At 50.5% G+C, this 16,590-nt stretch overlaps 1 protein-coding gene across 3 annotated transcripts in view; it reads right to left on the bottom strand.

The window, feature by feature from the left end:
• JUP (junction plakoglobin) overlaps positions 1-16,590 on the bottom strand; it is a 66,292-nt gene that overhangs the window by 16,206 nt on the left and 33,496 nt on the right. For 2 of the 3 annotated variants that reach the window (XM_019506369.1, XM_019506378.1), the window contains exons 2-6: positions 6,163-6,380; positions 4,583-4,836; positions 3,786-4,024; positions 2,362-2,563; positions 1,150-1,294 (exon numbers count right to left, since the gene is read on the bottom strand). In XM_019506369.1, coding sequence (XP_019361914.1) covers positions 1,150-1,294; positions 2,362-2,563; positions 3,786-4,024; positions 4,583-4,836; positions 6,163-6,373 — 1,051 coding nt within the window. In that variant the 5' untranslated portion in view covers positions 6,374-6,380. Of the gene's footprint in view, positions 1-1,149; positions 1,295-2,361; positions 2,564-3,785; positions 4,025-4,582; positions 4,837-6,162; positions 6,381-7,120; positions 7,216-16,590 lie in introns of those variants that run through there. The other variant, XM_019506385.1, reaches the window with a different exon arrangement.

Genomic DNA, 16,590 nt, shown 5'->3' with positions numbered 1-16,590 from the left:
TATGATGAAGAGGGACAACCTTCATAGCAGGCCAACAGGGACCTGAGCACACACATTCTGCCCCTTCACCCTGTGCCAGAAATTAGCATCTGTCCAGGTCACCCAAATAAAAGACCTGCAGCTGGGCACAAGAGGAGGTTTGGCCAAGAAGCCAAGAAGTACAAGTGCCTGAACTCCGGGCAAGGTTGGAGTGGCACCTGCAGGGCATGAATTAGCCAATTCTCCACCTGGATTGTCTGCTGCCAGAAGCGAGTTCCCCAACAAGTCAAGTACAGACCTACACCAGGCCCACCACAGAGAGGCATTGGTGTGTGCCCAGGGAAGCCATTCCCTCTGGCCTCTGGGAATGGTCTCAGCACCACCCCCCACCCTCAAAGCTCTGACTTCAAGTTAGGACAGGAGACCACAGGAGTGGACATCCATACAATGTGGCCAAGGAAACACCAAAAATAATACATGATACTGGAGCGGATGGAAGTGTGGGCTTCAGGCCAGTCAGTCATGGTGATTGAAAAAGGATGTCATTAGTGAAAACCTTAGAGCTCTCCCCTCCCCATCAGAACTGTTTGACCAAGAGAGAAGGTCAGACAGAGCTGGAGATACCACTGATGGAGGACAGATAGGACAAAGGGCAAGTGCTCGTCTTGGCACTCTTTAGGGAGACACGAGGTGTTCATCGCAATGGAAGAGGATTGCAGAGCCAGTATCCTTAACGAGAGTAAGTGTTGAGATGATACAATTAAGACTGTCATCTTCCAGTGTCTCAGATGAAGGGCCCATTATGAGTAACAGACAGCACAGCTGGAAGCAAAGTGAAGTGTCAAATAGAAAATTAAATCTATTTCCCATCTCACCAACGATGCATGCATTTGTTATCAGCCCTTGGAGGACACAGCACCAGCTGATTTCCATTACAGAAGAATTCAGAGGCTTCTTGATTAAGCCTTAGCCAACACCAGCTTCTTCCCTATTCCCCAGTCAAACCCAATGGGGCTCAACTCCTCACTTGGCATTGTGCCCTCTGCCTTGGAGAAGAGACACCCAATAGGGCCTGGAAAGGACCATGCCTCATTTAGCTTCAGCTTCCCAGTCAGAACCAGACACCTCTACCTCACAAACCACCTCCTCCAGTGCAGGAGCCTCACTCACCAGCCTCAACAATGGCAGGCTTGTTGCTGGGACACACCGACAGCACCTTGAGCACCCGGCTCGTGGTCCAGAGCAGCTTCTCATAGGTGTAGCTGCGCATGATCTGCACCAAGGCTTGGGGGCCCCCATTGGCCAAAATAATCAGCTGCAAGATGAAGAGCAGTGTTAGGCATCTGCCACAGCAGCAAATATACAGCATCACTAGGGCCTCATTACCAAGCACCAACCCCATACAACCTGCTCCAACCCCTGAGGCATCTGTTCTGCTTTCCTGACTCAAGTTATTCAGATCCTTCCATGAGGAACGCCATGTCCTCTGAGAGTAGGAGACCCACTTGGTCCCACTGCAGAAGTCCTGGACAGTTCAAAACCCTTTCCCCCCCCCTCTCCTCCAGTGTAAGTGAGGCATAAAATCCAAATGCAGGTCCCCTACATGCACCTAAAATCAGACTCTAAAGCATCTGGGATTAGCTACAACCACAGAGCATGGACCAATGACCTTAGCAAGTCTTCCTACCCATACTACCCTTCACTCTAAGAGCCTACAACAGTCTTGTTAGACCAGGGAGAAGGGGGCATCAGTAGCATCCTGCAGCCTTGCTTATGAGTTTTAAGTGCAACAGTTCTGATTTTTGTAACAAACACTTTTCTCTGCATGGGCAGCGGAGAAAGGAGCTGCTGGAGCTGAAATTCTACTGCCCCAAATAGCACAGAAACATGACGGCTATGCTGGGAGTGTGTTTATATAATTATGGTGTAGGAGGAAGGAGAAGATGGTCTTGCTTTGAAAATAAAAATATCTGTCCAGCCTGAAATGGCAGTGCAGAGAAATCCAGCAGAAAAGCTGGACTTTGCATTTGGAAGGGGGTGGACTGGGCATTTTCACTTGTTATGAGCAACCAACAACTTGCCTGTTTGAGCCAAATGCTACAACAACAACATTGCAGATGGTCAGGTACGATTTTTAAGTTACTGAGCCCTGCAAGAGCAAGGGAAAGTGCAGCACAGCCAAGCAGTGTATGAAATGTACACTGCTTGTTCTTAGCTTGGGGCATGCCCAGCTTCTAGCCCATGGGCAAACTGACCAAAAATGCCCATTGTCTAGTGACAGCAATCTTCACCCAGAGTGGTTTCCTCACCCCATGCCTGGATCCCAGCTACCACAAGGTAAGTACTACTAGTAAGCTGAAGGAAGGCAACCAGCCACCTCACCTTGCTCTCTTGGTTCCCATAGGCTAGGAGCTGAAGGCAGTCAGTGGTGATAGCAAGGAATTTAGGGTTGTTCTTGTTCAGCAGAGGAACCATCTTCTGGAGTCCATCAGCCAGACGCACAGCCATCTTGGCACCCTCTTGGTACAGCAGCAGGTTGTGCAGGGTGGTGATGGCATAGAACAAAACTGACTCAACTGGAGAGCTATGGACAAGAGAGCACAGGGAGGTGGAGTCAGAGACAGGGGGGACCAAAGGGGAACAGAAGTGGAGACTTTCCTACTGATTACAGTAAGTACAGTCCATATGAACTGCAGGTAATGGCATATAAAGACCAAGGAAGAGAGCAGTTTAGACTTAAGGCCAACATTGCCGCAAGAACAACAGATAGGCACTGGCCCCAAATAAATTCAGTCGGGGTGGATTTAAGAGAGAGGATGGTAAGTGCATGAGAAGGATGATGCAAAATGACGTATTCAAGATCAGGACATGGGCTGTGATGAGTCATGCAGACCTTTCCAGTCTAATGTTCCTAGTATTGAGTGTTGCATGAGGGGACTTAGTTGTGACAGATGATACCACCATCTGTTTATCATGGTTATGCCACCCATCATCCCAAATCCAATCAATTAAAACACTTTTCTAAAGGAGGGAAATACTAGTTACCAGGAATTGTGAGGAGGAAGGCAGGGAGCCAGGGACCAGGACTGACAGACCAAGTGACTTGCCTAGCACCACACAGGTCTGTGGCAGATCAATGACTAAAACCCAGGGCTCTTGAACATAAGCTAGGGCCCTAAACTCTGGCCTATTCCTTCCCCCAGTGCTGTTACCTACCAGGGAACTGTACCCTGCAGTGAAAAGCAAGTCATTCACTCTATTAATGAAGGTATGAGGAAGGAAGAGGGCTGCGGAAGTCTACTCCATTTTGTGGCAGCTGAGCGAGACCTCTGGCAGTGGTTACAAGCTCTGGGCCTGGCACAGTTTGAATGCCCTGGGATGTGCTGGGGTTGGGAATAGCTTAAACCTGCTTAACACAGGTTTGAAGTAATGATGGTGACTGTCCTCATGCTGTGGATCAGAGAGATCCAGAGCTTGGCCAAGCACCACTCTGGACAAACCCTAGGAGGCTCCATAGCCAGCTTCCTTGGGAAGGATCCAAGGAGTGGCAGATGCTGATGCAGTCATTCCTCTTTGGCAAGGAACAGATTTCAGCTAAGCCTGGAACATACTGAACAGACCCCACAGCAGTTGCCAGAGGGACTCAGACGAAGTGCTGTACCCACGCAGTGCACCACCTCCCCTCTGCTCACTTCCTGGCAACAGAGGTTGTCCTGCCAAACTCAGCATGACTTTGGCAGTCAACATAAAGGGGTAGCTTGGAGGCCGAATGCCAGCCAACCCCCACACATCAGGCACCCAGATACCTGAGCATCCTCACGAGAGCTGGGATGCCTCCAGATTTGAAGATGGAGAGCAACCCCTCACGGTGGTGAGAGAGGTTGTGCAGGATGCTGGTGGTGCAGCGGGCAGTGTCCAAGTCACTCGTGTTCTGCATGGTGCGCACCACAGCAGCCACGATCTGCGGGGACTGCATCAGGGCCCGGCGCGAGGCCTCTTTCTTGGAGAGCTGATTCACTATCATGGCTGCTTTGCTGACGACAACCTAGGGGTGAGAGAAGCTGCCAATAGAAGAAAAAGCCTGGCCGATACCCTGAGCCACACACCCAGGCAAAGGCACTTGCTACCGAGGCATAGGACACACCTTCCACTAATGAGACCAGAAGGCAAGTCCCTACCTCTCAAATAGAGGGCCCAGCACATGGGCACCATTTATTTAACCGTATTGCTCCCACAGCTGACAGGCTGGGCCATCCTGAGGTGAGAGCCTGCACAGCACACACATCCAAGAGCTGCTATTTTTAACCATCTTATTGTTCTGGGAACAAGCCGACTACATCATGATCAGCAACAGCAGCAAGTGCCATACTGAGGGCTGAGGGAGGCTGGCACAACAGAGGGGTGGGGAAGGAGAGGGACTGCACAGAGTCAGAACCAGGAGCACTGGCAAGGTGGAGACACTGGGCAAGAGGCAGGTGAAACCAAGGATAAAGCACTCTAAAGATGGCGACCAACCACCTCACCTAGCACCTAGCCCCAGAGCCCACCCTCAAGGCCTTCTGCCAATGAAAAAGTCTGCACTGGGAAGTGCTCACTTCCTTACCGGATCTTCATCGTTCAGCAGCTTGGTGAGCTCCGGGATAGCACGGGTGGCCAGTTCTGCATCATCCTGGTAGTTGATCAGGTGCACAATGGCCGATTTCAGCATCTGTGAGGGCTCAGCCAGCCTCTGCACATTGGTCTGCTGGCCCTCCATTTGTGTGGTTATGAGCAAGGAGCGGTCCTCCACAGTCTCCGGGTACATGGCAGCCCGGACACGCTGGGCCCGTGTCATGGCCAGCTGAGCCTCCATGTCAGCTGCAGAGGAAAAGAACAAGATGGGGAGGGATCATTAGCCTTGAGACTCTGCACAGAGTTCCCAGCCAGGCATCCAGATTTCAATTAGCTGAGCAAGAGCTTAACGAAATGACACCAGAAATGTCAGCAGTCCCAGCACGCTCCACAAGGAGCTGGTGCTTCAAAGCATAAACAGATACGGCAGTGCAGAGATAAGAGAACACTTAATTAGGCAGCATGATTAGGCCATTGTCACACAAGGCCTGTTAATTAAAAAATTAAGGGTATCTGAGTTGGGACCAGCTGGCTTTGGGGACCAGGAAAGGGATATGACAGCCTTTCACCTTGATATTACTGGGGCAAATGCAGCTTAGCCCAGGGGAGATGCTCTTTTCAATAACTTGGCTGCGTCCTGCTCTTAGCAAACAATAAAAACATCCACAGCTCCCATTGCAAACCCAAAGAATGATGCTGGAGTACCAAGGTTGGGCTTGGAGCTGGGCTCTGCAAGCTCCCCTACCCTCCCTCTGCCCAGACATTAGAAAAGGGAGTGGATTAGTACTCCTGAAAGTTTAAATGCCCTTTCCCTAAGGAGTCAATACAGAAGAGACCACAAGTTGAGCTGGGTCCTGCTTTGGCAGGCAAGAATTACAGTGACTCACTCCCTTGTAAAGGAAAAACAGAGCAAGAATCCCAGCGTTACAGATGCTGCCCCACCCTGCCTCACCCCAGCATAGGTGGGGCATTGTTGCTGCCAGACAACATTCAGGCACACCAAACTCTGCTGACGGGGAGCAATGCTAGCTGTATGGAGGCAATCAGGGAGCAGGTTATCCTGGGTGTGTTTCTCCTCCCTCTCCCCTTTCCAGAAAACTGAAGTAGCACCACTGCCAGCTGCTTCATCTGTGCAGGCACCCACTTTGCAATGCAAACTGTTTTACGAACACACTTCCCACCCCTGGAGCAGCCAGGTAATTGAGTGGCACAGATGGCTGATCACCAGGCTGGGATCAGCCAGTTCCTAGCTTGAGTGTACAGATTAGAGCACCTTGGAGACAAACAGGGAAATCAAACTCTGTGTCAGAGCTGGCTGTGCCTCTGTGCAAGATCCTTCCCAGGCCGTGACCTGCTGCCAAACCATTCAGCAAGGCTGGGGAGATATTTTAAGCCATATGAACTCCCAAGGCACCGGTGAAGGAGGAATTCATGGAAAAAGGAAATGAGCAGACTTAAGTATAGGCCACAAGAGATTTGGTGGAGGAGGTGGAAGGAGGGCAGGGACAAAATAGCTCAATTTGCATGTACACACATGCACATCTGGTTCACCCATCACTTGTGTCCCCCTACCTTGTCCCTGGCCCCCTCCCTGGCTGTAGGTGGTGGTGGTCTTCTTGATGGTGTACTGTTTGCCATAGAGGTCATCGTCATCCACAATGCACTTGCTGCTGACAGATGGTACCTGGGTGTTCACCCCCGAGTGGATGCCCGAGTCATAGGTGTATGTCTGCTGCCACTCTGTCACCTTGATAGGCTGCTCCATCATGTTCATCACCTCCATGGCTGTTCTGCAGAACGGAGGAAAGGAAGGTCACATCCTCTGCCCAGCAAACTGGCAAAATGCAGCCAAAAACCAAGCTGGAACCAACCCTCCCTTTTTGACTAGGATCCCCATGAAGAGGGCCTCTGCCTCCTCCCTCCACACCCACCCTGACTGCTCCAAACCCAGGTGAATGCACCACACATAGCTTAGCGTCACGTTACCCGCAGCCCTCCCACTCACCCAGAAAGGAGTCCTGCTGCACAGCCTTATTAAGAAGACAAAAAGTTGAGGCAAACTAACGAACCCCACTGCTCAGCACTTCACCACACGTGTTGAGACACGAAAGGAGTCTGAAACTGGAACTACCGCTCACAGCAGCCAGGACTTGCTGCAAGAGAAACTCTTGCTCACTGAAGGCCACGTAGGATGCTCCTGGGCAGAAGGACAGAGTAGGGCAGGGCCCCAGATATAGTGGGTAGCACAGAGGAGCTTTTTCAAAGACCAGTTTCCAGAGAGAGATGAACACTGAAACCAGCTGCAAGGGTTTCAGTTCTTAGCATAAAACAGAACCTCATACAGTGTCTCCTAGGATATCCTCCAAATGTCTTAAAAGCAAGAGAGATCCAGCCTTGCACTTCCTCATACAAATGCCCAGCTGCCCAGTGCCCAACCTAGGGTAGAGCCTTGCTCTTTAAACAGCAATGTACGCCTGCCAGAGCAGGCACACAGAGAGCAGGCAGTGCTACCGCAGGGGCAGGCACTTACCTAGGACGCACTAAGTAAGGTCTCAGCACTTCACAGCAAAATCAGCTGCACCCCCAGCAACTGGAGAAGAGCAGGAACAGTCGCTCTCCGCTGCCATTCAGAAGAACCTGGCTCCTTCCGGAGCTGGGAGGGTGGCACAGCCAGCCTGCTGCACGGCTAGGGGAGGAGACACCAGCCACGGCCCCACACCCATTAAAGGAGGGGCTCACAAGGGTGTGCCAGATTCCAGTCATGATACCATGCTCCCAGATTAAGAGGTAGGGAAGAAACATAACAAACCCAGCTGGGAAAAGGGAATGGACCCCATTGCTGCATCGGGTTCTCAGAATGCCAGAGGTTCAGGACTGGGAGACAGGAAGCGTTCAGGGATACTTTCATTCTCAGCCTCCCTGCCCAGGACACACCCCAGCGTGGGGGTCCTGCACATGCATCACGAACTGGCAGGCTGTGGTTCTGATGCCCAGCCCCTGCATCACACTACAAAACGGTGCAAAAGAGGGTTAATGGCAAAGCGGAGCAGCAAGGAGGACTGACACTCCCTGAGTTGGAATGCCAGGGGAAAAAAACCCCCAAAACTTCAGGGTGGTGCCAGAACCTTTGCAAAAGCTGCCCCCTCCCACACTCCAAGGAGGCTGCTGGACAGGTTCCTCCACGTGCCCACGGACAAGGCGGCAACGGTTCCCATGGGAGAGGAATCCTAGTCAGAGGGACTCCCCTAGCAGTTGCATACCACACATCTGGTCACAGGCACCCAGGAAAAATCTGTGAGGATGGGGGTACTCCATGTAGCAATGTGAGCAGGTGCCTGCCACAAGAGCTCAGAGGATGGGGAATGGGCTACAGAGTTCTCCCCCTCTCCCTCATGGGTCTGAATCTCGTAGTTTAGAAATGGACAGCTGCTTGATCCAGCAAGGCAAGCTGGTGGGTCCTTGCTTGGCTCTTCCTGAGATGCAAAGGCAGGGGCTCAGCTTGGACTAAAATGAAATTCCCCCTTATCTTCAATGCAGTCCCATTAAATCAAAGCCAGACAGAAGCCGCAGGCCAGCAAAAGCCTCATTACCAAGCAGCCAAGAACAGTACATGCAGAGACTGCCCAAGGCTACCATCTCATGGAGAACATGCCCTCCTTTCCCTTGTGCATTTATATGTCAAGCTTCACCTTCCAGGCAACATTCATTTCTGCTCTGCCAGGCTGCACATGGGTAGAGCACCAAGAGGCAGTGACATCTGGCTTATCCCAGAGCCGTGGCAGGGATATTGCCATGGACAGCGGGCATCGCAACAGCTGCCTTGAATGCCTCTCAGGTTATGGTGGAAATACCATCCAATCCCAAAAAACAGATCAGATTTATAGGACCAGGCAGCCTTGTTTTCAGGGAGCATTCTTGCAATCCAGGGCTGTCATCATTTGGCCAGGGGCTTCTGACAGTGGAGGCAGGTTTCTCTTAAATCCCTACTGCCCTACCACAACCACACCTGGATACTAATATCCCTCACCTCCCACCCCTGCTGCTGACACCAAACACTTCAATAAGGCTTTGCAAAAGCTTCTTTGAACAGGAAAAGCTTCCACTGTGGCTTGGGCTTCTACCTAGAGCCATGAGCTAAAGATCAGGAGGTGAATGGCTAGCAGAACCAGAGCATCCTTACTTCCAGCATTGGATATAATGAGCTAGACAAAGCCTGGGCCACCTCCCTCCCAAACACTGTTAGCTCCAGGAAAGAAGCTGGCCTCTGAAGAAGAGCCTTTGTAGAAGCCCTGCCTTGGCCAGGTGCGGCTTGCCAGTGTTGTATTGCATCAGTCCAGCAATAGCAGGTGGCACAAGACAGCTAGCAAAAGGCCCCATGATTCAATGAACTTAGGCAAAAGAGTTGAAAGTACAGCAAGGAGCTTGCTAGATTTCAGAAAACCTGTTGCTATCAAAATCGGAGGTCTCCAACGCAAGCAGTTGACACCCTCACATCAACCATTGAGCTTAGAGCAGTACACTGCTGCCAGCCATTTGCAAATGCTCCCCCCATAAACCCAACCCAGAGGAGACCTAGGATAGAGAGGCTGTGTAATGGGAGCACAGAAAGTAGCACAGTTCTGCCTGCTGTGGGCTCAAGGAAGGAGGAACGGTAAGGGAGGGACACTGCGCCTCACTTCCCCACATCCATGCAGCAACACTAATGTACCGTATGCTTGGCCCACAACAGGGGGGCTCGCTCATCCTGGGCATCAGGATTATTAATGCAGGGGATTAGTGTGAAGATAATGGGCCAGTCCTTGCAGACAAAGGTTTTCAAACCCCACCCTGCTTCCTGGGGACCATGGGAGCCCCTGGGTCTGCAGGCAGCTGATGCATTCCAGGAAAGAGAAAACAGCCTTGCACTGGGTTCGGAGCAGGCTCTGGCCTCTGGTATTTCTCCTACTGCCCTGCCTACCCTCAGTCCCAAGGGACTTATCAGATCTCCAGGGTTTTACCACAGCAGGCAAAAAAATGCAATACCACCAAGCCACTGCTGCACCCCTCCAGCCATTCTCCCCAGGCTCCTACTAAGCCACTTAAGGGGAGAGACATCAGGACAGTGCTCAAGTCAGCACTGGCTGTGAGGGAGGTGACCCAGGCAGATGCATACAGCAAAGGAGAGCTGCCTTTTATGGCTATGTCAGGCGCTGCACAAGCCTTGCACTGCCCTTCAACAGCAGGGCCCCCGCTGCTTCCCTCGCCAGCACGTGACCCAGGTCAGAGTCACAACATGTGGGAATAATGGCGGGGAAGAGAAATGAGTCAGAGTTTCAGACATGATAAGAGATGTAGCTATTCTAAACCGGACCCAGGGAAGCTGGGAGGGGCAGTGACTGCATTGCCAAAGAGCAGAGGTGGTAATTAGGCCTCTCCAATACCCTGATTCATTGGACCAGGAGAGCACTGTCTGGAGGGCTCCGCTTCAGAGTGAGAGGAGCCCATGCCTATGGATTTTCTGGATCAATATAGCAGCCCAACACCATTTTGTTCCTCAAACAGGCAGGAAGCAAGCTGACTCCTTTACTGGCCAGGTAATAGCATTTGTCAGGTGCCCTTCCCCTTGCAAGACCCTGAGAGAGCCGGAAGAGCAATAGCTGCAGGCCACCTGGCCCCTCCATGCTGAGTCAGTACATTGGGCAGAGGCCCCAGATGCTGATTTCATAGACCAGGAGGCAAGCGAGCCAGCTCCCAGGTTGGGGTGGCGGGACGAGCTCTTCTGCTATTAGTCAGTCACACGGTAGCTTTACCTGTACAGACTTGGCACAGCTTGTCTCAGCCCTGCTGCTGCAGGCTGTTCCCAAGGAACCTTGTGCAGTAATGAACAGCACAGACCCACAGCCCAGCGCAAGACCCAGACACAGTGCAGCAAAAAGCATGCCAGACAAGCCAATGTGGGAAATGCACATGAAACATGAAGTGTTGCCTGGTGTGGCTGAGCAAAGACGATTGCATTCAATACACCTGACTCGGGGCTAGCCGCTGCACTTTTTAAAGGCAGAAACTCCCACCCGATGTTGCAAGCACAGGTTCTCTGCCTCACCTATGTGCTTTGAAAGATCTAACAGGGGCGGGGGCCAACCTGTGGCGCACAAGCCACAAGTGGCAGAGGCAGCCTCTGTGTGCCGCATATGGCAAATCAGGGAGGGCACCGGCAGCACAGTAGCAGACATGGCAGGGAGCAGAAAGCAGAGCAGCAGTTTGGGAGGGACCACAGGGCAGGAGGCAGAGCAGCCAGTCAGGCGGTGGAAGGGGATCGGCCTGGCATGCGGGGAAAGTGTGGGGCTAGTTTAACGACACCCATGTATCCAATAGATTGCAGCAGGCCAGCCACACCTAACAATGGCATGTGTATTGTTTTCCTGCCTTGTCCTGTAAATGGACACTGTAAATGTGATGCTCTATGAAGTTATAACCTATACGCTAAATACAACTGTGACTTGAATGGCTTGCACACAGTGCATGTTTATGAGGCAGTAAAAAACAAAAAAGCAAGAGACACACAGACCCACTAATGGAAGCAACTCAAAGTGGTTTATTTTCTCATCGCAAATCAGTGTAGGCTGGGAGGGGTGGAGACAGATAAGCTGCATGAAATGCAGAACCTGAGAAGGGAAGGCAGCAGCTGGAAGTGTCGAGCAAATGACAGATAAATGCTGAAGTAATACACAGTGCCAGCACTGGGTCCGGGTATTCTGCGTGGTCTCCACCCAGCATGGCAGCATTCAGTTGGCAGGGGGAGATGCAAAAGTTTACAGAGGAAAACCCCAGAGTCAACAGATGATTCAGCACTCGAGAGAAAGAGTCTCCAGACTTCCCACCGGCTTTTTCAGCCAAGCACGGAGCTTGCCTCCATTGTGATCTTGATAGGACTCAGGAACTATCCCTCCCCCACCACTAGCATTTGTAAATACAGCTAGCTCAGACCACTGGGTACATAAACACCAAGTATCGGGCTGAAAACTGCGCCAAGGTTTGAGAAAAACAAATTCCCTTCGCAGTCAGCTTGCAACTCACTGACCTCCCACATGATGCCACACACAGGCAAAGGCTGCACAGTGCAGAGTGGTGGCAGCTGGTAGCTGTTCAAGCCAAGGCACTGGGTGGCCAGAGAAGAGGGAGCTTGCCCTCAAATCAATGCCCATTACCGAGGGGTGCCTACTGTGCTCACCCAGGGGATTGGGACTTGGGACTCCATCTTGCTGCACCAACAGCATTCAAGTATTTTGCAGGCCCAACTGCAGAACTGATGCATCCAGTGCCCATGCCCGCTCTCCCCCACGCAGCCAAGGATCAGAAGTTGTGCAGTAGACAAAGCATTACTTTTTTTTTTTTTTTAAACTTGACCCATCTCCATTTCACAGATTACTGACTTAATGTCTTGTGGGCAACTGAAGCTAGACCTGCAGACAAGAGTTTGGACTGAGGTAGGGAAGGTGTGGCAAGACAAAAATAGCCTTATGAGCAAGTAAGTGGGTAAGGAGGTGATGGGAAGCACTACAGCTTGGGAACTGATAAAAAGCATTTCACCTGCACCCCCATGAGGTGGGGAGCGAGGCAAAGTGTGTCAATGCCTTACAGGAAGGGTAAAGCCCACATTACCTCAAAGTAGATATGCTAGTACAAGGAGAACCTGAACCTTGGGCTACAGATCCAAATCCCAGAAGTCAGTGTTCCTAAAAGAAGGAAGACTGGTCAGAAGAGATGGCCATAAAAGCAGTCAAGGGGAACCAAACACCTCTATCGCCAAGATTAACAGAAGAGGTCTAAGCACCTTTGACTGTTTTGGGAGTCTCAACCCAGGGCCCCACTAATGAGATGGGGAAGCAAGACACAAGCCCTTGGAACCCGAGACTTTAGAGAGGGGAGCTGGAGACTGGAGTGATACAAGGTCTAGCAGTAGCCACAGGACTATGAACGTGTGGTCACGACTACACCACATTAACTTTGCATGGAGAATAAAGCTCAACTAAAGAGGGGCAATTTTCAAATTAAGGAAGAAAAAACAACACCCCCCCTCAAAAAAAAAAAAAAAAAAAACCAAAAAACCTAAGGGCCAGTGCAAGGGGCATCCCTGCAAGGAACTGGTCAGCCTGCCTTTGCAAAGAGTCAGCTCCTGGTAGCACTACATTGTACAAGTGGGATTGGTGAAGTAGAGCAGGACACAGCTTCGATTGCCTCCATTACCTAATGAGTGCACTGAGCTGCCAAGAGGGGTTGATTATACATTGACCAAGTGCATACGTGGACAGTAACCGCTGCTCTGCAATTTGAAGTTTGACAGACACTTAATTTTCCAAGCATCCATGGGTTAGGCTGGAGCACTGACTGCTCACATGGCTCTGCATAATGCATGAACCAACGTTAGTGTTTTCCTCACCATAGATGGCAATCATTTAAGCTTACACATCAAAAGCTAGTCAAGCCACTCACCAGGGGTGTTTTACAAGCTCAAATGAGCTGCATCTGGCAAGTTTGGGCTGTAAGCAGAAGGACAAGTCAAGTCACAGCACACGATTATTTCTAAGCAGCCTCTGAGAGAGTTAGAGGGCAAGCCAATGCCCCTGTCACATAGCATCTCCAACCCCAAAGAACCCACTTACAAGTATAGGTAAGCTCCTGCAAATTGCCAACCATCTTCCAGATGGTCAGGCTCCTTGTCAGTCAGGCCAGATGAACAGTGTCAGTCTTCTTCCACCCATTCTTGAGGTTCAGGACTGTTCCACACAGCAGCTTCATAGCTAATGATCCAACACCCATGAGGGGAGAAAGCACCCAGAGCTAAAGATATGGGCAAACATAACCCAAACAAAGCATATCAAATTCTGCTTAGAGTCCTTTTCATTTTTACCACTTCAGGAGGGTACAGACATGCAACTACCTCCCCACTAAGGCACCCCTGTGAAGTGCTTCAGTTATCCCTCTTTCATCCAGGGTCTTATATAGTATATTTAGGGTAGATTTATAGCACTGTACATCATCTGTCCACTCCATTTTTAATAGCATTAAGGCCATCTAAAATGCTATAAAACTTCTTATGTCTAGCTATGCCCTAAGAAACCAGAGGGAGGAGAGCAACGCAGCACACAAGGATGTCAAGTGTGCCACAGGTCAGCTCTGGTTTGCATTCTCCAGGGGGAAAGAGGCATTGGGTGTAGAGGACCCAGGAGCCAAGGCTGGTCACTGCTGCCCAGAAGCTCCTGGCTTCTTTCAGCTAGGAGTACCCTGAAAGGCAACGGCAGATGGAGTGACAGAGAGAGACAGCTGGGGAAACCGTATACTGCTAGATGCTACTCCGGTGTTTATCATGCAGCCTTCCTGGAATTCCCCGCAAGCTTACTCAGCGAGGAATTAGTATTAGGAAGACCAAGTAAGTCCCCTGGGAAGAGAGATAATGGACCCTTCTCCTCCTGCCCAACTCACTGGGGACAGAGGCAGCAGGCTTTGTGCAGTTTAGAGCTGTGCTGGAGATATGAAATGGGATTTTAGCCTTTTGATTGCATGAATGAGTACCTGTAGTAAAATACTCCAACAAAGAACTTCATAAAAGTGGAGACTGTTGTTGTTACCCTGACCTAGATTCCTCCAGAGTCTCACCCACCCCTAAATGAATGAAAAGCCATGTCTGAACACATCTGGTAGCCTTCATTCACAGGCAGATAGCCAGCCAGTTCCTTAGCTACAGGTCCAAGCATTCATTCCTCGAGAAGCTTCTTTATAGCTTTGGCCACTAGCATAGATCAGGCAGCTGAATGGGCCTTTGACAAGTACAGTTCCAGGTCAGAGAGCCAGCAGAAACGTGGTGCAACTATGCAGGACTAATGGCTCAGGAAATAATCAGCCATTTCAGGAAGACCTTATGCTGCAACTCAACACACAGAGACATCCAGAAGGCTTAGACGCAGGTCCATCTTTCCAAGTTCTCAATTCTGGTATGGAAAAGCTAGTCGAAACGGACCTCAAGTCACAAAGGATTACTCTTTTGGGCATGCTGCTGCTGCACAAGCTTAGAAGTTGGGGGTCAAGAGTTCCACTGCGCAGTGCTGCTCACCGTCCCATAGCAAGGTAGCCAAGTGACCCTTCAGGTACTTTGAACAAGTAGCATGAATGTATTGGGAAATTGGATCTTGTTCTTCACCTCACTGAGGCACTGCAGAGAGCAGGGGCATGCTCTGGGTGGTTGAATTCCTAATGTCACAAAGCAGCACTGGGACATCGCAGCCTTCACATCAAACTTGCTGTAGAACAAACGGTCTCCAAAAGGTTCACTCAGCCTCGAAACAGGGTGTGGTGGGTACCAGAGACTCAAGACCAAGAAACCAACTACATGGTCTCTTCTTCTGAAGGACCCCTCAGAGAATGTCCAATAGGAGACTCAAGCCAATAGCCCCAGAGAGCTGCAGCATGGATGTGTGCCCTGACCTTTGGTTGTCAATGGCGTGACAAAAGTCACTCAACAGTATGCAAACAAAGACTTAGTTCCCTGTTCTGTAAATGAGAGGTCTTTCTAAGGCCACAGATCATAAGCTGCCTGGATAAGCTCCAATAGAGAGCGAGCAACAGAGAGCGAGCAGGAGGATTAAATGGGAAGAGTCAAAGCAAAGCCAGGAAGCACGCAACTGGACCAGAGCAAGATGTGGCAAGAGGTAGAGCTAGCGAGGCTGTGAACCCGTGATCTGGCTCTCTTCCTTTAAAATCCTACACTCACTTGAAGACACCAGAATCTCTGCCTTCTTCTATAAAAAATGTTTCTAGTCCCCTTGGATGTAGAAACAAAGAGCTTTAAGAACTTGAAAGGAGTTCTCCAAAGGCTTACAAAATACACCCCAAAAAAGCAAATCAAAACGATTCCAAGGGATGACGTATTAAAAGATGCCAGTTTTTGAATGTTTAGGGTTGGTCATACTGCCAAGACCTTCAGGGAAGTCAAGCCAGGAACAGACCAGAAGGGGCAGTATCCTCCTTCCCTGTAACAAACCTGAAAGAAAAAAAAAAAAAGTTAAAAGAAAAAAAAGAGTCCGCTTCTGAAAGCGTTCCCACACAAGAGAAGGGTTAGGTGGAGTCATTTTATTGGGACTGCAAGAGGGCAAGAAAGATAAGCAGCATATTTACTAGGCGGCTGCTTCCTCATGCTCCTGGGGCTGCACGGAGAGCAGGTCAAGAAGTGTGTGGTACGAAGAATTCAGTTTCTCCCATTCAATTAGCAGCTACAGCAGCAGCACCAGAGACTGCCTGCTAGAGCGCTTGAAGGTTAGAAACACCACTCCTTTAAGAAAAGTAGTGGACGACGACGATGCACAGAACACTCAGTCAGCTCTCATCCATCACCTTGGGAGTGCTCCAGTGGCAGAAGCTTCATTCAATAAAAGGATGTACATGATGCCATTCAATGCTGATCTGGTGCTGTACCCGTTGTTGTATCCAAAGCTCTCCAGCTCCTGTAAGCCCAAGGAAGTCGCCAGCCATACTACACCCACATGCTAGGCAGTGGCACGCTCAGAATATTTGTGGCTATGAATGGCAAGGAGTTAAGAGGAACCACTAGGGAAAATGGACAGCACCTGGGTGGCACAAGTGAAACTGGCTTCTCAGGAATGATTTAGGAGCATTGCACACTGGCCAGTCGCTGGGCTGGTGACTGCATGCACACATTGGCTAGCTTTAGAGCAGGCTGCTGGGAAAATGAGAGCAGACAGTAGGCCAGTGGCAACATGGAGGCCCAGCTGCTAGTGGAGTGGTAAGGTAGGTGCCATTTGCTTTGAAGTTCCACCTCCAGCATCCTGGCTGGACAAACTGGGCCCCTTTATCTAAGAGGTCCCAAAGACTGATTGGGAATAGGTTGGTTATGAGCTCGTAACATCTACTGGAATGCAAAGAGGACGCTCTTAGGAAGGGGGAGAACACACACACACACACACGCACACACGCACACACGCACACACGCACACACGCACACACGCA

The sequence above is a fragment of the Gavialis gangeticus genome, unplaced genomic scaffold, assembly GCF_001723915.1.
Source record: "Gavialis gangeticus isolate Ggan-Ray unplaced genomic scaffold, GavGan_comp1, whole genome shotgun sequence".
Taxonomy (NCBI): Eukaryota; Metazoa; Chordata; order Crocodylia; family Gavialidae; genus Gavialis; species Gavialis gangeticus.
The sequence above is the reverse complement of the archived record's forward strand: the minus strand, read 5'-3'. Positions and strand labels throughout refer to the sequence as shown.